Genomic DNA, 26,555 nt, shown 5'->3' on the forward strand with positions numbered 1-26,555 from the left:
GATTCTCATAGTATGTTACAAAAATACACAATAGTTTTAAAATGATGCTTTATTTATGTTCTGGTATCGATCCGGACGTAACGTATGTCTCGGCGTTTGAATTGGTTCTTTGAAATGAATCAACCAAACGAATCGATTCCTCAAATGAATCCTCTCAGCGCTAGAGAGACACATCGGGGTGTGTGATCCTCAGCAGATGCAGAATTATTGTATTAAACAGCCATCGTTTCAGTGTCTTAACCATAGAGACACTGCAACCTCGACTGATTTTCATGAAGCCATAATGTATTTGTAGTACGAGAAGAAGAATCATGTTCGTGAACACGGCAGTAGTCGTTATTTCTTCATTAATGGGACTGCACGTCACAGGTGAGGATAAAAACAATTTCGAGATCGTCTGTTTGTATAAATTCCTGCTATAATAATTTCCTTATTTGCTATTGTAATGAGTGTACTGGGCGTTTATTTGACAAATTACACGGTGTGCGTTTAATAACATGGGCAATGGGATCATTTGAAGAGGTAAATGAAAACTATAAACAGTGCAGGTCATAGAACAAAGTGAAATAACGTTATACGGACCTTTATTCGACAGGGAAATGTTTCTTGTCAGTCAGTGCTAAAAAGAATAACAATGCTCCCAAGCACAATCATTTCTGAAGCTTAGATCAGGTACAGTAGAAATATTTATGCACATCCATTTTTACAGTTTATGTTCATTATTAGGTTGTCTTGTGCCTGTGTATGCTCCTCATACAGCATTACTGTAATTGACATTGCATGTGGTTACACTCCATAATTATGGTTATGCTTCTTATAACAGGCTTGAATATATCTTACTTCACTTATCCAGCACTTAACATATTTAATCATTTGCAGTAATTATTTATTTAGACCGACTTGAGTGCAATAAAACATTGTTGTAGAAACAATTTTCACTCAGAATTTGCCAGTAGCCTACATTTTGCAAACAATTACAAAGAAACAGCAAGTAACACAATGAATGAAACGTGAATTTTTGAAGTGAAAATCTGTATAGCACACTCAATCAATCAATGTTTTATTTATAAATTTGAAAAATCATTTTAAAAAAGGGCAAGTTGGTTTGGAAGGGCATGATGATGGGTAAATCATGACAGACTTTACATTTTGGAGTTAAGTAGGCTCTCCCATGAGCTGCAAGCCACATTTATAGTCATCTTTGGGTCCATCAGAACTCTTAAAAAATACGTTTTTTTTCTCTCTTTTTTTTCCCCTTAAAGAAGCTTTCAGTGAACAGTTCTTAAAATATGTTTTCTTACTATGAAGAACATTTTAGTAATCTAAAAAACTTTTTTAAAAGAACCTTTTGTCCAAAAGAAGGTTTCCATGGATGGTTCATGGAACCATAGATGCCAATAAAGAACCTTTGTTTTAAGAGTGAAGGTCATTTATTTCTTTTGGTTTCTCAGGTTTCTCATTTTGTTGGCTCCAAGTGTCCAAGTTTCATGTTTGTGTTGGACATCAATATCTGTTTCCTTTATGTATTGTCACTAGGTGTTTTACATTCTTACACTCAGATGGTTTGGAGTTCTTCAGAATTGGTGGATATTCTTTAGCAAGTAGCAAGCAAATTGAAGTTGTTACTCAGATTTTTTTTATATACATATTTACAAAATAAGCCAACTGAAGCCAATTTTAAATAAGCCAACTTTGTAAGCAATATGCAAAAACAATATAAAATGGGCTGTTGTGATCCTGCACTGTAATTGGTCAATAGACTATTCCAGATATTATAAAGTAACAGCTATGATGTGAAACTCTGTTTGTCTATATTTCAGGGGGCATCTCTGTAGACGATGAAGTTTATCAGAGACCGCATCGGCGCAAGGCTGATGGATTGACTGGCCCTGTATACCAGCACATGGGTGTTCTCAGTCAGGAAAAGGTTTTAGGATTTAAAGAGGAATTGCTTCAGGCCCAGTCCCGTGGACGGGTGGCAAAGCTGATGCCCGCAGTGTTTCTAGAATCCCATTTCCAGAGAACTCCACAGAGGCAACCAGATGTCAGCTTCCTGCAAAACATTGACCATGTGGAGAACCAACCTGTATCTGCCCACCATACGGTCACAATGGTGAGCGCCTACACAGCTTGTGATTTTTTGGTTGCTTTGAGATTGTAGTAGAAAAATGTAGAAGCCTGGGGTGTTGAATTAATTAATAAAGAAAACGGATTGATTGAGATGACGCATATGCATGCATATCCATACATTTTTTTTTTTTTTTTAATTTGATATTTTAAATATTTGTTTAATAAAACATCTTTACCAAGTAGCCTACTATGAGTGATTTTTTTATTATTTCTGGCCATAAAATGAGTAATTACAGCCATTCAACATTATAAGTAATTGATTGTTATTCATTCTTAGTTTCGAACTTACACCTGCATGTCACGAAGACTAATAATGTTACTTACTCTTTTACCACAAGTCGACTTTGCAATGCTGTTTACGAATGTTGATTTCGGAAAAATACTAAATTGTTCGACTGTGTTGCTAATGGCACAACTTGCATCCATAGTTGCAATGCATCCCTGGGTTTTTAGTTTGATTATAGCTGTCTTGGCATGAAATGAGTCCACCCTTGAGTCTCTGTGATTTGCTGGTCTCTAGATATGGCTCTGGTCCCTCTTTCAATGTAAGTCTTTTGGATTTTTGCACCTGTTTTATTGTCATAAGTCTGATGACTTAAAGTCACAATGAAACAAAGCAGTGGCAGATGTTTTCTTCTGTATTGTGACATAAGTCAGAGTGTGATGGATTATTGAAATGATTGAGAATTGGTTTTGATGCATTGGTTGTTGATTGGATCTTGAGATGTAGGCGTCCTGTATACGTCACTAGAGAGAAGTCTTGATTAAACATTATGAGGTCAAAAAATATGTTAAGAAAACAGATAGGATGAATTAGCCTAAATAACAATGCATCTTTACCCAGTAATTTGCTTGATTTGAGGTGTTTTGTATGGTACTTTAAGCATATTATTAACAGTAGATATACTTGCCTTAGCTTTGACATTGTGCCTGGCACCGAACATTTGACAGCTGTCTATACATACCAGATTGAATGATGTGTATTTGTGAGTATCACAGTGATGGGAATGTGTTTTATGGTGGAGAGAGATGAACTCTCTTACCCTCAAAGCCAATTACACTAATGCACCTGATGCGAGACCTCTGGAAGCTTCCCCACTCCCACGAGGTGTCCAAAAAAATCAATCACGGCTCACATATATCACCACTTCAGCGCACAGCACTGCCTGTGAGAGTCACACATTTATATATTTATTTGCTTTAATGCCGGTGAAGCTTAATACAGGATGTGCTCAGTACACAAAAGGTCACTGCAATTTGCCTGTCAAAATGAATGCAGGTTTGAGAGCTACTTCAGTGTGGGTGGTAATTAAAGTCAACATGAAATCAACATCAACCCTGTTTATGTCATGTATGTCCTACTCTTGTTATGTTGACTTTTACTTTGTAGATGCCTTGTGTCCCTGCTTTTCCTCATTAGGTCCTCATTGCTTGCACCTGTGTCATTATAGCCCTTGAATATCCACCTTAATCCTACACCCCATGATGGTTTGCGCAAATTATGGTTTTAACTTTCATTAAGATGTAAATAATCATTGAAAGGTTCGTTCTACCTTTTATTTTTTAGCTGTGTACAATGAGATACTCTACTCACCCTTCAGCCATCGAACATTAAAATGACATTTAAAAGTGTTAAAGCATAAACAAGGTACTTTATATAACTCTATATACCAAACCATCCGAGTGCGCAAACTTTTCAAAATTCAAATGAAATAAATAAAGATATTAATGTCTGCTGTATAAAATAAAAGTAGCACAAAAAAGGAACGACAAACAACTTTGAACCCGAACCAAAGCAGACCGCACATTACCGAGAATATAGGTCTGCCTAAGAGAAAAAAAAAAAATGAAAAATATTTAGATACGTGACCGATCCACACCAGCACAAAACCTGTCCAAGCCCAGTGTCAAGAGCTAGTAATCAGACCTTCTCTCTATTAGATCCAAAAAGAAAAAAAGATTTCAAAACTTATCAGTCACTAGACAAAATTGCAGGATAGAAGATCACAGCAGCAACTTAAGTGTCCATGTCCACATTGTTATACTCCTCTCCTGGGCAGTTAAGATGCTTCTGTGGCAGTGAGCTGATAAAATCCTCCGCTTTCTGAGAAGAGTCGAAGATCATCTGCTCACCGTTGTGCCGTAGTTGAATTATCGCCGGATAAATGAGAAATGGCTGCAGACCCAGTGCTGTCACCCTCCAAAGGACTGGTTTGAGGCTCCTTCTCCTAGCAGACGTGGCTGGACTGAAGTCAGGAAAAAACAGCAGCGTGACATTATCCTGCGTATATTTCTCCAGGTATGCCTGCCGTGCACCCTTCAGGATCGCCGATCTGTCTTGCCATCTCAGCACACGAAAGATAAGAGTACGTGGCCGCTCTGAGTTACTTTTTCTTCGGTCATACACGCGATGAGCCCGCTCGATCTCAATATCGCTTCCTTTCAGTGCAGGAATCAACTTGGAAAGATTAGCTCTGAGAAAGCCAGCTGGATTGGAGCCCTCCACCCCCTTTGGCAACCCCACCAGTTGCACGTTATTTCTCCTGCTCCTATCCTCCATGTTTGTCACTTTATCTGTAAGTTGTTCTACCTGTTTTCTCAGATTTGCGACTATTCTCCTATCCTCATGTGCAGCTGCTTGAACGGAATCGACCCGGTCACGTGTCTGTTTCGCTGCGATGGCTAGCTTTTCAACTTCTGCTTTTAGCTCTTTTACAGAATTGTTGGTCACTAGTACAGTATGACCATATGTAGGTCATGCAATACCAGGTCCAGTACAGAGTCTATCGCATCTTTTACTGTCAAGGCCACAACCAAATCCAAAGTACTTTGCTGCTCTTTAAGTGCTAGCTTAATACCGTTAGCAATGGCGCCGTTGAGCCCTTCTTTAGTGATGGTGGAATCTTTGAATTTTTTCTTTATTGGCGATTGCTCAATCATTCTTTTCCAATTGTACTTGACCGTTGAAGTACTCATGATGGAGTATATAAAAAAGGGGTTCGAAATTTACTATCAGGATTGTAATATATTTGACAAATTGAGCAGAGCGCAGGACCGCGCGTGCGCCACTGTCAAAGGGTCACATGATCTCCAAAAATGAGAGATTCTTTGTGCATTCAAGTGAATTATTAATAAGATATATTGTAAATTAAATCATCGGGAGAATAAACCACTAAGTGTTACATTATTCTCAGGATGTCAGAAAACAAAACATGAAGGAAAATTGATAGCTCATTCAGTCAAACCGATGGATAAGCTTTATTTGTAGGTAGTGTTGTTTTTGGCGGCCTGTTTTAATTCTTAGTCTTAGTCTAGTCTCTGTTTGAAGCTGTCATTTTAGTTTTTATTAGTTTTAGTCACGTTCATACTCTTTTTAGTCTAGTCTAGTTTTAGTCGACGAAAACTGATGACATTTTAGTCTAGTTTTAGTCGACGAAAACTGATGACATTTTAATCTAGTTTTAGTCAATGAAAATGGTATTTTAGTCTCTTTTTAGTAATGCAATTCTATTTAACCCAGTCAATATAGTACAAGTACCTAGAAGTATAGACGAAACCAAACTTTTCTTTTAGCCAAAACCATTTCAAACAAGGTTATCTTATTATATTATTGTTACCTTATAGACTTAAGAATACATCCATTCCAGACACGGAAGACTTTCTGATTTGAATTTACAACATTTATTTTACCAACCAAACATGTTAGAAGTACACACACATACATTTAAATAAAATAAAATAATAATAATAATAATAATCTGCTAATTTTTCTCCCAAAAACGGACCCCGGCTGGCCAGCCATCGGTCCCTTTCTCTGTGTCAAGTCTGATTTATACTCGATGCGTCCGCAAGTTCGCTTGGGTGAGCGCGGAAAATATGACAGATAAACTAGAAACAGGGATGAACTATACAAGGAACATGGGATGTGTTATTTACCAATAGATAACCAAATGGGAACAAATAAAGGAAAGACTAAACACAGGAACAAGGAAGTAAATACAAACTAAAAGTCTTGGAAACAAAACAGAAACTGAAGCTGGCAGTGCCAGAAGCCACAGAGGAGCTGGTGGTGGAAGAGGCCACAGGCGAGTTGGTGATGAAGAGCACAATGGAGGGTGGAGCCAGGGAGTATAGGAGTCTATGGTAGTAAGGCCAAGAGAAACCTGACTGAGGAGTAGCCAGGAGAATTGGAGAACCAGGGCGAAATCGCTGGTCTGGAGGGCCCAGGTGGAGCCGAGTGCTCAGCAGACAGGGGTGGCAATGGTGGAAGTGAGGGTTAAGGAGGAGCTGGAGAGAAGGAGGAGCAAAGTGGGTGAAGAGATGAGGCATAGCCAGAGGGTTGGAAGTCCATGATGAAAGCAGAATGATGATTGACCAAGGTGAAGCCAGACGGAAGAACGAGTTTGGAGGAGCCTGAGGGATGACAGACCAGGAACTGGCTCAGTGTTGTCCACATGAATCATGAAAATTCCAATGAGACTTGGGACTACCAGACCTGGGTCAGATTTTGGGAAATTGCACCACCCCCCACCTTCCCTCCTCCCCAGTGAAGGAAGACCCAGAGTACTGGAGTCCCCTGAAGTGTCCATCCCCAAACACTTTAGCCTAGCTCGAGGTGATAAGCCCGACATAAAACAGACATCTGGGTAGTGGGTCAGGTAGGCTATATCTAAAAAATACCTTATGTGGTCCCCAAGGAAGCATCCCTTCTGTTTCAGGAGGAGGACCTGGACAGCTGCGGGATCCATTAGTTTGGTCTTGTCTTCTGTCACATGAGATCAGGAAAAATGAGGGGAATGGATCAAAATGCAGTACTTTTAATCAGAGTGAAAACAAAGAAGATCATCCAGCATAGAGAAATAACAACGAAAACCACACGAGAAACTTATGTTTTATAAAAAAATTTTGTGCAATTATGCATGATTTTTATATATTTAGAATCTTATATAACTGTTTATCATTAATCATATTTTAATGTTTCTGTTATTTTTTAATAATTTATAATATATTAACTTTGAATTAATCAATTTTTTTCATGTCCATGTCACAAGCAGCCTATCATTTGTTGCAATTTTTTATGCAAATGTTGAAAATCATTTGTTGATCTCAAAAGATCAAGGAAAATGTGATTCCTTATGATATGAGGCCTTTAAAGTTTTGTCAGTCGTTTTGGTACATTTCTCGAATCATCCTTGACATTTGCAACAACAGTAAGTTTTTTTCTCAAAACAACTGTACAAATAGCTCAAACACCCTTGGTACCTTTGGGAGTCTCTTACTCAAAAAGAAAGTTCATTTCTTTCAAAAATAAATATCTTCTGTCTTTGAACATGTCAGTGTTCCTCTAAATGACAAGTCCTTGTGTACTGTGTATGCTAAGACAGTCCACCAGTCAGGTTGTCAATCCCCAGGTACTCTGAAGGGATGTATTGATGTAAAACTATGGCAACATTTTGGATGACAAGCAGTATTGAACATTAACATATGCTTATGTGTGCCATATATCCATTTCAAAAGCTGTATTTAGATTTGTATGTGGGATTTTGAAAAGATTTTAAGGTTTTTTTTTTTTTTTTTAGTGGATGACCAAAAAAAAAAACAAAAAGCAAAAAAAACCTTTCAATGTCTTTTGATATAGAGAAGGAAAAAGTGGTGCACAAAGTTTTAAAATAAAAAGATAAGTCCACTCATGATGCTAGGGATGTTGTCTATACAGTGAATGCTTTCTGGATTGTTTGTTTGAGTGACTGAGCATTTCAGAGAAATGCTTTTATCATTGCTTATCTACATTCTCTTCATTAGTCAAGATTCACTTGCACAATGGATGCCAAATTTACAAAAAGTCTGATAATAATGATGATGAAAAAAAATGTGCTTGGCAGTTTATGACAACTGGATGACCCTTTTTGCATTCAGTGACTTAGAGATGAACGGACGACTAGATAGTTTTGAGGGGTAAGACTATTGATAGATAGACTATATAGATACATAGATGAGGACATGACATGAGCAAACTGATAATGTAGGATAGATGCAGATAAATGTGGCATGATCAATTGCATGAATGTACAGAAAGATATCGCAACTTGTTCAGAAAGAATGAGAAATGGATTTTTATGATGTGTATAAATGACTAGATGATAGTGGAGGTTGTACATGTAGTTTAGAGAATTTCATTTCTGATTTGAGAAATGCACCAAATGAGATAGATAGCTGAGATTAAAGTCTTGCATACGTTTAATCTTTCATTGCATCACACAGGGTTGTCCCTGTTTTTTTTTTTTTTTTTTTTTTGCTTCTCTCAGTTCCCTTTGTGGTTTGGGAGACACAGTCAAAGAAAGATTTGTTTCAAAAGGTTTCTTCTGATCTTTGATGTCAGTGTTCCTCTAAAATCTGATGTTGTAGCTTCTGCTCACACCACCAGAGGGCACAATCCCCAGTCGCATATTGACCCATATTTAGTCCTGTGTTTTTTTTTTGGATTTTAAGGAACTTTCCAGCAAAGCAATTAATACTATTCTTGTTCTTTTTACTTAAGAAATAAACAAGTGAGTGGTGTTTGTCTCTACAAAATCCATCCTCATGATGCTAGGTGTGTTGTGTTTTTATGTACTAAATCCATCCTCATGATGCTAGGGATGTTGCCAGGTTTTTTATTGTCTGTCTTTTTTTACTGACTAGATAGAAAGATGGATGGATGGATGGATGATGATGATGATGATGATGGATGAATGGATGATGGTAGATGGATGGATAGATGGATGGATGAAAGACAGAGACAGACGGACGATAGATAGATAGATAGATAGATAGATAGATAGATAGATAAATTGACAGATAGATAGATAGATAGATAGATAGATAGATAGATAGATAGATAGATAGATAGATAGAGAGATGGATGATAGATAGATAGATAGATAGATGGATGATAGATAGATAGATAGATAGATAGATAGATAGATAGATAAATTGACAGAATGATAGATAGATAGATAGATAAAACATTTAAATAAAAACTGTTCAGTTGACTTCAGTTCATGGTTTTAGGAGGAGAATGATGACATCGAGCTGTACGTGTCGTCTGTTGGAGCATCAGAACCTGTGGCTCATGAGGAAATGATCCGATTGCTCAACATCAACACCCTTCACCACAGCTCTGGGCCGCTTGCCACCACTGAAGCAGCCACTGAGGTTTGTGTCACAACAGTTCTAGGATGAAGTTACAGTCAGCTGTAAAACTGCGTAACACACAGTTGTTGCATCGCATAGTATTAGGTAAATAAAATTGGTAGCAGAGTAACAGTCCTGCCTCCTACATGTTGACCTTTTGTGGCAAACCTGTCTGATTTGCATCAGTGGGCCGTAATGAGAGCCATCATAAGCTTGCACCATTTGTGCTATATGTCCAGCTTTTCAGCCTCCTCTGGCTGTTTTTGAGCTGTGTTGTCTGAGACTTTGGAGACTCATTCTGACACTATTCTAATGTTTCAAAAAGTTTTTGAAATACATTTTTAAAAAATCTGACCACCAAAATGTGTTTCTTCTTCATAACATTTTTTTTTTATTATCTGAACTCCTTTAACCTAATTAGTTATTTGAAGATTTTAAAAAAAGAAAGAAAATGAAAAAAATGAAAGAAGGTTATATAAATATAATGACTTTTAAGGGGTTAAATAGGGGTTAAACATTTATAGTTTCTCATTTAAAAATTCAAACTGAAATAAAAATAAAATATTTACTTATTTTACCTAGTTTCTAAGACAGCATTTCGCATTTTGTGTAGTTCAACTTGACGTACTAAAGTACCTACAATTATAAACTAAAACTAATAAATAAAAATTAATAAAAACTATATAGACATTTAAAAATAATTTTAAAAGTTAAAAAAGTAACTGAAACCGAAAAGAAACCGAAGTAGAAAATATTCTAAAAATAATAATGAAAACTACAATAGTATATCAACTAAAATACTAAAATAACACTGACACATTTTTTACTTCTCAGTTGGAGAAGCAGTTTTTTATAATATAAAGGGTATAATGCATTTTAGCACATCATAATCCATTATATAGCATATTTGGTGCTAATGATGTTTTGATGTTTATAATATAATATAATATAATATAATATAATATAATATAATGCAATGTACATTATTAATTATACAATTATTGTAGTGTTTTTCCACCATTTGTAAAAAAAAATTTAAGCTTTTTTGCAGTATGACAAAGTACAATATTTATGTAGTCTTTCCATTAATGTGATATAATTAATGATAATGTTTAAAAAATTTTTAAACTGAATATAGCACGTTACCTCACAGGACCCTGCTGTCAACTACCCAAGTACAGGTGCATTTGTGCAGCAGGACGTGTGTGTTTGTGTGTGTGTGTGTGTGGGCAGATTTAGGGGTGGAGTCAGCTTCTGTCTAACCCAATGTCAATGTCTTCCTTAAGATCGCACTTGTTGATCCTAGTATCACTTTTACCCAAGCACAGTCTAAATTTATATTAATGCTCTCAAAGCTCACGCCTGATGTAGCACTGTAGATCTGCTTGACACTGTTGGATTTTAAGACTGCTAAAAGTCTTTTCTGTTTGGCTTTAAACAGAAGACTGTTTTCAAAGACCACCATGAGAAGAACAGCATTTGGGGTAAAGACGGCTTCTATGTGCTGGTTATCTGCCTCACAATATTCATCATCGTCTTCACCTGTTTAATGGTATGTATCTCTCAAAGTCTTCTACCATATGCTTGATTTTCATAATATGTGATGCTACAGTATGTGGGAAGATACAACCCTCTAAAAGAGTATATGTGCATGATGTTGAGTTTGCATCAATGAAATGGAGTTCTCGCTTATGTTTAATTGATTTATCAAATTTGCTTCAGAAGTTTATCCTAAAATTCCTTCATAGAAATACCAATAGATTCAAATGAGTAGATAGTTGTTAACACTTCAAAATGACAACTCTTGACAGATTCTAAGGAGAATTATTTGTGTCCGTATTGAGATGCCTGAGTTCTGATGTGGGAATACCGGGGTTTTTATCAGGAAAAAAACATATGAGAAGTAAGAAACTTTGGCAAAGTCAAGTCATCTTTATATATACCACTTCATACAACAAAGTTGCTTCACACTAATAAAAAAATAAAATAAAAGTTCAAACTTCTTCAAATATGAGACAAATTTAAATTCTGTTGTAAATCAACTCTAAATGAACAATAGTGTCATTATTCAAACCCAAGTCACTTCAGTATTTGGTTCACAATTTACTCTCCATTTCATCTCAGTGCTGTCTGTGATATTAAAAAGATATTATTTGTGATTTGGCTGACCTACGGGTTAGAAATATTGAATACTCGTTCACTTGTACAAGTTCATATACTTCCTGTTTAATGCTTGTCTCAGCAGAAACCCTTGTGAAGTAAATGCCAATGGTTTTTAAGATTAAAACTCAGATCATTAAAGACTGTACACACTGAAGACACTTCGTTTGTATTATACTGTGAGTAATTGTGAGAAAGACCAGAGACACAGGATATGATACAGAAAGAGTCATTGCAAAACGGATGTATTGTGGCAGAGGAAGTCACATGGTTTCCTTTAGTGGTTCAGCACTTTAAAGGGATCAGTGCTGCCATCTTGATCGCACCTCACTCTGTCCTCTGATTGGTCGACGTTTGCTCTTAATGTTTAAGTCTGTCTTAAGTCCGGTAATGACATCATTGAGCGTCCTCAGAGCACCCACACTCTCTGGCGCTGATGGACTGAAGAGATTAAGGAATAATTAGCATGTTAAGCTGTGAGCCGCTCACAATGACAGGGACCGTTGAAGAATTAATAGCATTGTGATTCTGTAAATATAGGGACAGGACTGGTTTTCAAAATTGTTAAAAGTTTAGTTCACCCCAAAATGAATATTCTGTCATTTATTACTCACCCTTATGTCGTTCCAAACCCGTAAGACCTTCGTTCATCTTCAGAACACAGATTAAGATATTTTTGATGAAATCCGAGAGCTACCTCTCCCTCCATAGACAGCAGCGCAACTGAAATGTTCCCAGTTCCAGAAACGTAGTTAATACATTGGTAAAACAGTCCATGTGACATCAGTCATACTTTTTTTTTTGCACAAAGAAAACAAAAATAACATAATATACTCAACCATTCTTCTCCCCCGAGTTACGTCTTCCTCCATTTTAGAGAGTATTAAATGCATACGCACGCTTTCCCTAAGCGTAAACAACACTTATTACGCAAATTATGTTCATGCGCGATCTTTCTCCTCGAACGTAAACAATGCTGATTACGTCCAATACGTTCTTGGGTACTCTCCGAAATGGCGGAAGACGTAACTCGGGGGAGAAGAATGGTTGAGTAAATTATATTATTTTTGTTTTATTTGTGCAAAAAAAAAAAAAAAAATAAATTCTCGTAGCGTTGCAAAACTGAAGTTTAGCCACTGATGTCACATGTATTTAATATGTTTCTGGACCTGGGAACATTTCAGTTGCATTGCTGTCTTTGGAGGGTCAGAGAGCTCTCCGATTTCATCAAAAATATCTTAATTTGTGTTTCGAAGATGAACAAAGGTCTTATGGGTTCAGAACGATTTGAGGGTGAGTAATTAATGACAGAATTTTCATTTTGGGGTGAACTAACCCTTTAATACCTTGGACAACCTAATACAATGATCCTCTTGCAAGGGACATTCCTAAACAACTAAAGGCAACTATATTATATATATAAAAAAAATAATAATATAAAATGAAAAATATGCCTGAAATGTCAGCCATAAAATATTTACTCATTATGTTTTTTCCTACCCAGCAGAGTACTGTTTGATATATAAAACTGAATAGAAATATAAAATAGAACAGAAAATAAAATTGAATCTCATTATTTCCAAGAAGGTGTTTTAATTTGCGTTAATCTGTGTTCTGATGATGAACGAAGGTCTTACAGGTATGGAACGACATAAGGGTGAGTAATTAATGAAGAATTTTCATTTTGGGGTGAACTGTATTTCGAAGTGTTTAGGTGTCAGTCATGAATCGCTATGAGAGTGTGAATTGTGAAAACTGTTTTTTGTCCTTGTAGGGCTGCCAGATGGTTTTGCAAGTGTAATTACACAATTCAAAACCACATTAAGGGCCAATAATGAAGAAAGTGTTTGTCTGTTTAAAGTCAGGCCTAAAGATGCACTGAAACCATACAACATCTCATTGTGATGTGACAGAGACCTCTTGTGGGAAAATTGGGAATTCCTGGATGCAGTTGTGAGCACATTTATTTTCAGGCGAGAAAACATGCTCATATTTAAATATTTTAGTTATATATTTATAACTAGTTGTATTGTTAAAATAGATGTAAAGGGCTTTTCCGACTAGATACCCTGGCTTTTCCATGGCCTGGTTTCTTTGTAGACTATCTACTTATAGAAGAAGATGACTTTGAATTGTGTAGATGAAATTATGACCCTCAAAGCAATATTGTATTAGTTTTTTAATCATGAAGATTATAATAGCTTGTTTAATTTATGAACAGCATTGGAAACTGACTAAAAGTATTCAGAGACTGTTAATATGTGCTTTATAAGCACTAATAAACAGCCAATATGCCAGTAATATGTAGTATGCTAATAAGCAAATAGTTAATACTGAGAATTGGTCTTTAAAATAAAGTGTTACTTTATTTCTTGTTTTTCCTTAATAGAGCAACCATGTCTTGTACACATAATGAATGATTTACATGAGTATAAAATGGACGGCTGAGCTGTTGAATATGGTTAAGAGCAGCAATTTTAGTAACAGCAATAAGGCTGTTGAGGTTAGTAGAGAAACATTTAGAGGCAAGTAGTGATGAGGAAGTGTTGTGTAGTTCAGATAATGTGATGAAATATCCTGTGAGATCTTAACAGTCAACCGTGGATTACAGGAAACTTTACCTACTGTATAAACATACTGACATGAATCTCATAATTATATGTAATTATAAGTAATAATATAAAATAAGTATATGAAGTTTGGAATAATTCAAATTTTTAATGTATTTGAAAGAAGCTCATCAAAGCTGAATTTTTAGCATCATTACTCCAGTCGTCAGGGTCACATGATTCTTCAGAAATCATTCTAATATGCTGATTTTGTGCCCATTTGTTATCAGTTATTAATGGTGCTGAGTAATTAATAAAGTTTCTTATTATTATCAATGTTGAAAACATTGTTTTTGATGTTTATGTGGGATATTTTTGTGGGAACCATGATGGATTTTTCTCAGGATTCGGTGATAAATAAAAAGTTAAAGGACAACACTTATTTGAAACTGATCCTCACTTTTTATAATTTTAATGTGTCCTTAGTGAATAAAAGTTTAATTAAGTTTAATTATAGTTACTAGAATGGTAATGTATCATGGATTCCAACAATATTAAGCAGCACTACTATTCTCTACATTGATAATAAAAATGAATGTTTCTTGAGCAGCAAATCAGCATATTAGTATGCTTTATGAAAGACAATGTAACAGTGAAGACTGGATTAATAAAAAAATATATATTGTAAAATGTGCAAGTTGAAATAATATGTGAATGTAATAATTTAAGTAATATAATTAATTTATTTACTTAATTTATATATTTATAAATATATCAGAATTTACATATGAATATATTGAGTGCATTTTAATAAAAACATTTAGCAGTGTATCTTGCTGCGAGTGTTTGGATTAAATGTTCATACTGAATAAAAAAAAAAAAGAAAAAATACTGAAATGAAGCTACATCACTACAAGTCTAGAATTGCTCTTTAAGCTGGGACCACCCCACCAAAAAAATAAATAATAATAAAAAATAAAGGAATTCTCATAACTTCTTCTGACCCATTATCCTAAGTTTTATTTGAGTTATACAGTAGGTGTTTGCAATATGAATTAAATAGGAGCATTATTATAGTAATGACAAACGTAATTCATGAGTCTTATAAAATATGTAAAATATATTTTTTGTTTTTTCAGATTTAGGGTGACCTGGACACGTTTTTATGAGATTCAAACTTGCCACGAGTAATAGATTAATATTAAAAAGTAACATTTCCTTTCCTCAGGTGCTTTACCGAATAAAGGAGAAGGAATTCTTGGATCATCAGTTCAAAGACCCATCCCCACCCAGCCGGGACGTACAGCTGGCACCCATCCCTGTTCATGGTGCTCAGCCCCCTCTGACCCTCAAGAACAGTATGGTCCAGGCCAACCAGACGTCCAAACCCAGTGCCACCCATTCTACCAGCAGCACAAGCGCCCCGTCCTGTAATATCAGCATCCATCAGACCCATTCCAGCGTGACAACGTCAGAGCCACAGTGCCCACCCGGCCACTCTGTGGCTGAACTCAAACCCACTGTGTCCTCCACACATTCACCCTTTAGAATGAAGTCGGTTGCAGGCCTGCAGGAGCGGTAAGACTTCCTTTGTGCATGAAAGACTTGATTTATAGGGGTCCTGTTATGCCCTTTTTATATAAGTTGAGGCGTTTGAGGGAGTTCAGAAACAGTGCTGACTGATACATAGAAAATAACTCACTTGGGAGTGGACTTTGTGGTTTGTAACTTCGCAGCTCTGTTTCATGCTCAAACAGCAACGTTACACACTAAAGGAAGTTGAAAGTGTAAAAAGCAGAATAGTACCCGTTTTAAAGATGAGTTAATTCAAAAAGGAATAATGTCATTATTTACTTACTCTCATATTGTTTCAATTTCACATGCTGTTATTTTTATGTAAATTCCTTTTATAAAGGAGAGTTTTAGACGAATCTGCTTTTTTCAAGATGACATTGTGAGAGGATTGATTCTTTTTTTTCCAAACATCATTGATTCTTGTGTTGCATAACTAAATGCAAATGTGCAGAATGGAATATGAGACTTCAGAGATCTTAGCTTGTTAAGCAACTAGATTTTAATGATATAACCAAGCCAAATACACTCTATGACAGGGATTCTCAGCTCTGGTCCTCGAGATGCATTTTCCTGTAGAGTTTAGCTCCGACCTTGATCAAACTCACCTGCCTGTACTAAGGCTTCATCCGGATGCTAAAAGCTGCCTTTGGGAGATCCTTTCCAAAGTAGGAATTCACTTTCAGTCTCCTGAGATGCCTACATCTGATCGATTTTTAAAGGCAGCGTAGATCTTTAGCTGCCTTTGGTATCCCACAATCCTATGAATTAAATTCTGTAACAGTTGAGCTAAAAAAATAAAGACGGTGTCTTTAAATTTGTGTTTGGTGGTCAGTTTGTGTGTAAATGTATGCTTCTGACCAACTTTTTTTTCCACTTTTGATGTTACTCTAGCAAGAAATCAGTATTATAGTAGTAAAATATTTACTTAGTTATCACCAAATCTCACTCTGTTTTTTTGTAGATTAAACGTTATGCTTACGAAAATGGATTTTGAGGGCCAGAGTTGAGAACCCCAGCTCTATGTCTTAAAGGGATCATATGATGCTGCTAAAAAGAACATTATTTTGTGTATTTGGTGTAATGCAATGTGTTTATGCGGTTTAAGGTAAAAAAACACATTATTTTCCATATAATGTACATTATTGTTTCTCCTCTATGCCCCGCCTTCTGAAACACGTCGATTTTTACAAAGCTCATCGTTCTGAAAAGCGAGGTGTACTCTGATTGGCCAGCTATCCAGTGCGTTGTGATAGGCCGAATGCCTCAAGCGTGTCACGGAAATGTTACACCCCTTAACATACTGTGATGCCGTCTCCCAGGCCAGCAGCATGAGACTCAATCCAGCTGCTCTGCTCGTGCACATCCCATCATCGGTTCAGTCAATGTACTAGTAGGAGTAACTGAATAACTCAGGATATTGGTTTATTTCGTGTCAGAGGGAGTGTAAGGCATGTTTATAAACTGAATAATTTAAGTAATTTGTGGATTAGTGCGTACTGGAGACGCAAACCTTTTAAACGATTCAGATAGATTTAGTGAACTGGTTCGACCGGTTCACTAAGAAGATCCGGTTAAACAGAAAGATTTGTTCACAATCCGGACATCACTAGACGAGACAAAACAAATAAAACCCATTACAAACGAGGCATTTGTTGCATCCAGTGGGGACATAATTACTGATTATAATGACTTATACTGTCTTTTTACACGTTGCATTGCATATCACGCTGCGTAAACATAAAACAATGTTTACATTTGTGATCTGTGAAACAACAAACAACAAGACTACTCTACTGCTCAAAACTCGTGTTTGAATCATCATTTGCAAATAATTTAAATATAAAAAAATGTACCTACAGGCTGTGAGTCAGAAGCGCCAGACTGTCCTTGCAAAGTTTGAACTGCCCAACTTTATAGAAACAGCCATTGTGCCACAGACGCATTGCAGGCTACTGGTTCAGGAAACAGTCCTCATCCTCCATAAAATGAGCAGCACACATCTGAATATTTGGGTTGAACTGTTCTGGAACAGTGTTGAATTACAACTTAACCACTGATAGTTCTAGTTGTGTCCTCTTTTTGAATGCCAAACAAAGTAGTTTCGCTTTCACAACGAAACACACAGCGACTCCACAACATGGCAGCAGCGACAACAGAGATAATAATAGTCACGCCTTCTTTCTTTGCGTGAACATTTGGGCGGCGTTATGCAAATCTTCCCACATAATGATGTAGACATGTGGGGGTGTGTTAGAACGAGACGTTTAAGGGGTGTGTGGTTGACTCTTAACTGAGCTTGTAACACTCCATAGAGAAAGGAAAAAGTGAAATCAGATCATATGACCCCTTTAATTTTCCATCATAAAATGTTTCTGTTCAGCCAATTCATCTTTAGACCATCCTGACAAAAATTTATGAAATTAACTAAATTAGTCAAATTGTTCTCAAATATTGAAGGATTGAATTTTATGATTAGTACTCCAAAATCTCCATAGTGCTAAGCTGTATTGAAACAAAACCTGGTAAATTTCATGATAAACATAACCTGAGGGTACTTGCACAGTTTTAGGACAGTGCCACCTATAGGAAATATGAAAAAAAGAAATATATTCTTTTTTTTTCTTATAACTTCAACTTGTTTAATTTAGTGTGTCATACAGAGTTGATCAATACCAATTTTTTTTCATGGCAGCCCTGCTGAAACAAACAATAGAAACCATCACAGAATTTATAATTGTTTTAACTGATTAACATGGGAATTATATTGTTTTTAATGGAAAATGATTGTCCCTGTTGGTCTCTACTGGTAATTTGTCGTCTTCTATTGGTGGCTTGTTAACACCACTAAATCCTAATAGAATATGTCCCAAAACACACTACAGGAAACCATTTTTTTCATGGTAAAAGTTGATGGTTTGTAATGTTTGTAATAGTATTTATAATAAAAACCATTCGAATTTCTGTGATGGTTTCTAATGTTTTTTTTTTCAGCAGGGAGCAATTTTGTTCTTTGGCTATATTACCTAAAAATACTGTATTTTACAGACTCATTAACATATCATTACGAAATCCAGTATGTGTCATTGGCACCATGGGAATAACCTAGAAGTTTGTGGTGAAAATTATAATGAAATGTAAAATTTGTTGGCAGAACATGTTGTCCCCCATTTAAATTTGTTTGAAAACCTACTTTTGCAAACTCCACTTAGACTATTGGTCCTAATTTATGAGTTTAAAAGTTATGGATTTTATTTTGCCAGACCAAACTTATATCATTTAATAAATCAGTGAGTTGGATGGCATGTTGGAAAAACTGAATCTGAGGCTGTATCTCTGCAATGCTTGTTGACACCAAACTTTGTGTGAGTAATTGTCACCCCACACTGACACTTTGGTCACCTACTGGTGACCCACACTGAAACATCAGCAGTGCCACCTATTAGTTAATAGTTATAAAAAATCACTTTGGTGCAGCATACCTTGCTTTGGACCCCGTTCACATTCCAGGACATGTAAACATAGGAGCAGATTTCCATTGAGGCAGGAACTCAAACTCCAACCTCTATATGTGAACAACACTTCATCAGTGTCTGTGCAAAATACAGTTTTTTTTTTAATGTTTTCAATAGACATGCCCATCTTGGTTTTTCAGTTTGTGTATTGTAACGTCGTGAAGTTGGATGTGATGTAATTCCCATCTCCGACATCCAAATGTAAAAGGAACACAGCATTAGGCTCAATATTTGCATAAACCCTTGTTATACCAACTTGTTTTGTTTTTCAGAAGTCCATACTCTACTGTCATATTAGCTTCCCTTTCCCTTGTGAAACTCACGATTTTTAGTTGTAATTGCTAAATTATCTTTTTTATAAATTCTAATTTTTCCTGTTCATTATCAACTGAGTGTGTATCCAAGGCAGCAAGAAAACTTTGCTCGGTATAGTTCAAATGTTTAGCTGTCTGGGATACTGTTTCAAACTGAAATGGCAATGCTTATGTCTTAGACCATTAGGCTATGATTTTTTTATTTCTTATGCCAGCAGGTGAAAGTAAAGGTAGATTTGTTCTACCACACTTACGTGACTGTGTTTTGTTAATGTTTTCCAGATTTTTTTGATATGTCTCTGTGTCTCATGCAGACGTGGATCTAATGTCTCGCTGGTGCTGGACATGAGTGCTTTGGGTTCGGTGGAGCCTTTGAGTAGTGCGGTTGTGACCCCACGTGAGCGTGCAACTCAGGAATACCTGCAGTCAGCTGGTCGGGTCCTCTCACGCCAACAGCTACATGACATCACACTGAACACACAGTTGCTGCAGGCAGAGTTTGCTGTAAGTAACACGCCAGTGCCACACTAATAAGTAAGTTCAGCAATAATGTGGTTCAGGTTGGCTTTACTTAATCATGGGAATTACAGACAGTTGGGGTTCAGTTAGGCATCTTTCAGTGCTTATGTTATGACAGTTTGAACATTTCTGTTGTATTTAGTTTTCAGAGCATGTAATTTTTTTATCCACAGGAAATTCCAATGAACTTTGTGGATCAGAAAGAACTGGATATCCCAAATCATGGATCAAAAAATAGATACAAGACCATTTTGCCAAGTTAGTATTAGAATTTCTAATGAATAGTTTTTAACTATATGTCATTTTACTCTGAGCTGAGTGGAGGCAGTCCTGGCCTAATGGTTAGAGAGTCGGACTTGTAACCCGAAGGTTGCGGGTGTGAGTTTCGGTACGGGCAGGGATTGTAGGTGGGGGAGTGAATGACCAGCACTCTCTTCCACCTCCAATACCACGACTGAGGAGAGACCCTTGAGCAAGGCACCAAACCCCTAGGTGGTACAGCAAAAATGGCTGCCCACTGCTCTGGGTGTGTGTTTACAGTATGTACGTGTTTGTTTGTTCACTACTCACTGCTGTGTGTGTGCACTTGGATGGGTGAAATGCAGAGCACAAATTCCTAGTATGGGATACCGTACTTGGCCACATGTCACTTCCTTTCCTTTCCTTTCCTTTCCTTTCCTTTCCTTTCCTTTCCTTTTCCTTTTTTTCCTTTCCTTTCCTTTCCTTTCCTTTCCTTTCCTGTCCTGTCCTGTCCTGTCCTGTCCTGTCCTGTCCTGTCCTGTCCTGTCAGTGTCATAGAAAGACAGCATTGTTGAGTATATTCAGCAACAGCTTAATGCATAGCTTGATAGTGTGGTTAAAGAACTTGTGTATAAAGGACAGATTTTTTTCCCCCGTTGAAAATTCGTTTTCTGACATAACGTAACTCATTTGAATTCTTTCTTTTGTGGAGCACAAAAGGAGAAATTCTGAAGAATGATCACGCTGCTCTTTTCCATAAAAATGCTAATGAAAACAGACATTGATCTTTTAAACATTAAGGACAATAAACACCATAAAAGTGCTAATAGTGTTTTCAAAAGTACTGGTATTTTGGTACCAACTCGATACTGAAATTTTAAAAACATAGCCGTTCTGCTGTATTGGTAGTAATTCAGTACCCGGTAATAAGCACTGCTCTCAAATATTACCATACCTAAACGCAATGTAAGTAAGATTTTATTCTACAGTGAAAAAACTTTTTTTTGATCATTCATATTTATATTTTAAATAGTAAAGTAAACCCATTGTTCAGTCCAACCAAAATCAATCAGAATGACATTTCAGTCCGATTAATAGTGGTGGTGTAGACCTTAAATAATGTGCATATATTTAAATTTTATGAACTAGCAAGTAAAAGGTTTTACAACAGTTTTGATGACATCAGTCTGCACTTCAGCTTCTCATTTGGTTTTCTGTCTCTTAATTGTATCAGATACTAAATCTATAACTGAAATTGTTCAGTTGTTCACACTTGTTCACAATTGTTCAGCCACAAAAGAGAGTGCATTAAAGTTTACATAAGTGCTTCATACTAGGGATGTCCTATATACACTTTTTAACAGTATGAACCTTGCATAATTTCTTTCACTGATTAGTTCAGAAGGATGCCATTGTATTTGTTTTGTTTTGGCTTGATTCTGTTGTGTTGTGACTTGTAACACTGTGCTGAAAATGTTTGTTTGCTTTTTTAATTTCCTTGTGTTGTGCCCTACTGGGCACCTGGTGAATTGAATAGAATACTACAAAAATGTTCACAAAATTCACATTTAATTTCAGATCCACATTCCAGAGTTATTCTGAAGAGTAAGAACTCAAACGACCTGCTCAGCAGTTACATTAATGCCAACTACATAAGAGTAAGTTCAGTTTTCAGTGACACACTCACAAATTCTTCAATAGCCCATGACAAAGTGCCACTTAATGTCATTCATGAAGAAACTTAACTTAAATCTACTACCAACAGTGATTGTAAAGTGAAACATGGTAAGAGGAGAGTTTAGTTTGATCTCAGAATTGACCTACATGTAGTATCTGGTCTAACTTGGCTCCGATGATTCTTTATACTTACAGTTCAGCTCCGTTATGCTATTAAACCTGTTTTAAGTTCAGCACTTCTTCTATCCAGGGCTATCTTAAAGCTGAGAGAGCCTTCATTGCCACTCAGGGTCCAATGATCAATACGGTGAATGACTTCTGGCAAATGGTCTGGCAAGAGGACTGCCCTGTCATCATCATGATTACTAAACTGAAGGAGAAAAATGAAGTAATTTTCAATAAAAAATATCTATAATGTTCTTAGTATGGCTAAATCGACTGTGGATGTGCAAAACTTTGTTTTACTTTTTCAGAAATGTGTTCTGTATTGGCCTGAGAAGAGGGGGATCTATGGAAGGGTGGAGGTCTTCGTTAATAATGTGAAGGAATGTGACCACTATATAATCCGCTCCCTTACACTAAAGGTATTTGCATTATAAGATAAACACTCTTTAGAAAAATTATTAAAAAGTAGCAATTATGTGGCAAGATTATGTCTTATGAATGATTTCTTTTAGCATACATTTTTATTTATTCCTTTTGGCAGACACTATACAAAGGGACTAATACAAGTGGAATCGGTTAATCCAAGAGAAATTCAATTGTCAGATACTGTAATGAAGCAAATGTTTTTGCATCCCCAGCAAGGAGGCCAGAGTCGTAAAGTGCAGCACTACTGGTATACCTCATGGCCAGACCATAAGACCCCAGAGAGCGCTGGACCCCTGCTGCAGTTGGTGAATGATGTTGAGGAGGACAGGAGAGGCTTTACATCCCGTGGGCCGGTTATTGTACATTGCAGGTACAGGAGATTACCAGCAAAACATTACGAATTGTCTACCGGTTAACACTTTTCTACCATTGCATGATATGCAAAGTATTGTCCATGTAATATAGCAAAAACAGTCTTAATTCAGTTAGAATACAAACATAAAATCAATCATTAACCATTTAAATTATCTTTGAACTTTTGTAGTGCTGGAATTGGTCGGACAGGGTGTTTCATAGCCACAACAATCGGCTGTCGTCAGTTGGAGTTGGAGGGAGTTGTGGATGTGCTGGGAATTGTGTGCCAACTCCGGACAGACAGGTACAACTGGTTCAGTTTTTTTAAATACAATTACGAAAACAATTATGAATGTGAATACAACATAAATTCTTGAATTGAAATACTTGAAGTACTAGGATAGTTCACCACAAAACAAAAATTCTTTCATCGTTTACGCACTCTAAAGTTGTTTCAAACCTGTATGAATTTCTCTCTTCTGCTGAACACAAAAGAAGATATTTTGAAGTATGTGAGCAACCAAACATTTTCTGGTTTTCATACTAGTGTTTGTATTTGTCTATTATGTGTTTGGTTACCCACATTCAAAATATCTAGTAACAGGAAACAACTGACATATAATATGACACCTGACATTACACCTTCAACCTGACATAACACCCCCAACTGGGGGCTCGGCAGACCACGGCCGAGCTAGTGGGAGTGAGGATGAAGGATGAGCCTAGTGGAGCCAAAGAGAGTGGAAGGCTAAGGAGCAGGCAGAGGTCTGGAAGTCTGGTAAAATCAAAGTGACAATGGACCAAGCTGAAGCCAAAGCAACAAGGGAGCCTGAGGGATGACGGACCACAGTAGAGACCACAGAGGGAGCGATGAGCCGGTGTGTTCACAGGGTGAGCAGAGTCATGGGCTCAGCCAGCGCTGAGCGCTGAGAACCTGAAAGCTCGAGGTGGAGCAGGTGTGCTAGATGGAGCCAGAAGAGAAGAAGTCAAGAAGCTGGGCAGAAACAATGGAGAACAGGAGCCAAAAAGCTGGGTGGAACCGGTGAAGACAAAGCAACCAGGGAGCCGGGCCAAACCTGCAGAGATAAAGGAGCTTGGAAGTTGGATGGAACCACCAGAGTAAGAAGGTCCAAGAAAGTGCTTGGAAGCAGAGTGCCCAAAAGGCCTTGGGGATGGGAACATGGGCAGGAACAGACTCCTGAGAATCCAGCTCTATAAGATTCAGCTCCAGGATGGACATGCCCTCAGCCTCTGGCTTTGTAACAGGAGTGGGTTCTTGGGTATGCCCTGGGTCTGTAGTGGGCATAGGCTTTGCCCTGGGAAGGACTGGAGTAGACAGATGGAATTGGAAAGTAGCTGGATAGTCTCAGATGTGGTCTGTTTCCATCTCTTCCATGACAAAATCGCCATAGATTATAGTTGATGTACTGTACTGGGCTACTGAGGTGCTGTCCCTTCCCTGTGAGAGGGAAAGGTACATATAGTCATCCAATTCCTGCTGAAAACATGCATTAAGCATGTGTCTACTCCTGGGGACTTGATGGAATAAGTCAAAAAAATCCTCCAAACTGATGGAGGTTTAATAGCTAGGTCTAGCTAGACTAAACAGAGAAATGTAGGCCTGGTTTCACAGACAGGGTTTAAGCCATGCAGCTCAGTCATGCATTTTAATCTGTAGGATTAAAATTCACTGTTTGGAAGAAAATTACCATAAAAACACCTTTTTTTCAGCAGCTAAAACAACTATAAACAAGCAAAAAACTATAACAACATTTTCATAAAATTCTAATTTTAATTGTTGTTGTTGTTGCAAGCCTTTACTGTAATCATGTGGTGTTTTTTTTCCACAGGGGTGGAATGATCCAAACGGAGGAACAATATGAATTTGTGCATCATGTCTTGAGTCTCTATGAAAGCCGCCTTCCCGTGGAGCCTGGACAGTGAACAGCTAGAGGAGCTTCATTTTTCATAACAAGAGATCTGCTATTGCCATGAGCTTTCTGATTCAGGAGAGAAGGCAGCAGATAATGTTTGTGAAGATGGATCTTTGTGGAATTTTGTTATCTGCGTGTCAAGGCAAGGGTTGCACACATCACAACTCTGATGTTTTCTGGAAGCCGTTATTGCCGGCAAATGTATTTCTTGTCATAACTTTTCAATAGCCTCTGCCATGCTTTTCAAGGCCACTAGTGTTAGGTGTCACTGTACAAGGTCTAGTTCCACTAAATAATGCTTTTTAAAAACTTTTATATTGTTTTCCTTCATTTTATCCGAATATAGGCTTGAAAACACCAACTGGGCATTTGAAAAATTCTGAATTCTCTTCATGATGCAGTATAAATGAGGTATTATTAGAAATTCTGTGTATCAAAATATGTTCTTCAGATGTTTCATTAGAATACATATTTGTTTTTCACTTTTGTAATTATTGGTTAATGGTTTGTAGGCATATTTTTTTCTGCTGATGCTGAACACAATTTTTAAATATTCAGACTGTGTTTCCTGTTTTGCTGCTACTGAATCTACAGTGGCGCAAAAGAAATGCTGTTTGCAGTCTGAATTGAATGTTATGAGAGAAGAAGGACTGGATGCCTCAGAATTTCTTTTGCGTTGGCGTTGCTGAATGCACATAATGACAAACCAACAGCAAACCCAGAACAAATTACTTTTTTGAGTGGATTCCTTTAAATAACTAACACATATGGAATTCCTGATCATTTGTATTGTTCTCTAGAGACTCACTTAATCTGACACTGATTCTTAAATGGATTAAAAAAGAGAATCAGAAAAAACAAACAAATTTGAATACATTTTCAGTCATGATTCATGACAGCTTTGAAACCAAAAGAAATAACATCACAACACATTTGAAAAAAAAAAAAAAAGAAGAAAGATGTAATTATATAAAAAAGCAAAAATTTTGGAGGTTTTACTTGTGTATAGAAATAAAATAATTATTAAATATTCATAATAATGCATACACAGTTTTAGTGTGAAAGTTCGTGTATCCTGGGACCACAAGGGTTTTGCTGCTAATACTGCAATTGTTTATGGCTTTAGGAATTAAATATGTTGTTTGAAAGTGAATATTTCTAATACATTTGTTTTCTATTGTATTTATTATTATGAAAATTATTGTTACTATTACCTGATACTTTTATAAACTATGGTTATTGTCAGTGTGCACTGTTATGCTATATATTTTCCACTGTGTGGGCTTAATGTTAGGCAGTCAGTGACTTTCCTATTTATGCTTAATGATGATTAATGTGAATTGAATTCTGTAAATAATGAACAATCTATCATAACCACAATAACAATATTATAAACTGCACATATGGATGCCTCAGACAGTGAGGGTAGCAGTATAAGCAACCCAAACTGATGATCTGAGCTGTTTTTTTAGATGATTCTTTGGTTGTGGTAGAATTGGTAATGTATGTATGTTAGAAATGTATAACTTAGAAGTTTAACTTTAAGAACTATAAACTTTAGAAGTTATTAGTTATTGCTATACAGACAATTCTTTCCATTTACATTGTGTGTTTGGTCCTATAACAATGTTAAACCATCACCTAAAGCCATAATATCACGTGTTTACATTTTTGGCACTGCAAATTCATCCAATATGCTTATTCTGTTATTAACATGTGAAAATGTGTTTTTGTAAAGTGAAACTTTGTCTAGTCAGAAAGCAAAGTACAGGAATTATGATTCTGACTTTATGGTCATTACTGCCAATAAATGAACCTGGGTTGTCA

At 36.6% G+C, this 26,555-nt stretch overlaps 1 protein-coding gene across 1 annotated transcript; it reads left to right on the plus strand.

The window, feature by feature from the left end:
• Positions 1–128: 128 nt before the first annotated feature.
• LOC109071508 (tyrosine-protein phosphatase non-receptor type 5-like) lies at positions 129–26,555 on the plus strand. Its single transcript, XM_042722400.1, has 13 exons — positions 129–369; positions 1,821–2,113; positions 9,181–9,324; positions 10,745–10,855; positions 15,241–15,590; positions 19,728–19,917; positions 20,106–20,190; positions 21,751–21,830; positions 22,100–22,237; positions 22,323–22,433; positions 22,653–22,810; positions 22,985–23,098; positions 24,645–26,555. The coding sequence occupies exons 1-13, from the start codon at positions 312–314 to the stop codon at positions 24,736–24,738; spliced, it is 1,926 nt and encodes a 641-aa protein (XP_042578334.1). The 5' UTR covers positions 129–311; the 3' UTR covers positions 24,739–26,555.

This window comes from Cyprinus carpio, chromosome B4 (genome assembly GCF_018340385.1).
Source record: "Cyprinus carpio isolate SPL01 chromosome B4, ASM1834038v1, whole genome shotgun sequence".
NCBI classification, from domain to species: domain Eukaryota; kingdom Metazoa; phylum Chordata; class Actinopteri; order Cypriniformes; family Cyprinidae; genus Cyprinus; species Cyprinus carpio.

Bases quoted from the DNA above. Each gene is read 5' to 3' on its own strand.
- LOC109071508 (XM_042722400.1), top strand. From the start codon at position 312: ATGTTCGTGAACACGGCAGTAGTCGTTATTTCTTCATTAATGGGACTG. The intron at 370-1,820 runs GTGAGGATAAAA...TCTATATTTCAG, and splicing joins AATGGGACTGCACGTCACAG to GGGGCATCTCTGTAGACGAT. The intron at 20,191-21,750 runs GTTAGTATTAGA...ATTTAATTTCAG, and splicing joins ATACAAGACCATTTTGCCAA to ATCCACATTCCAGAGTTATT.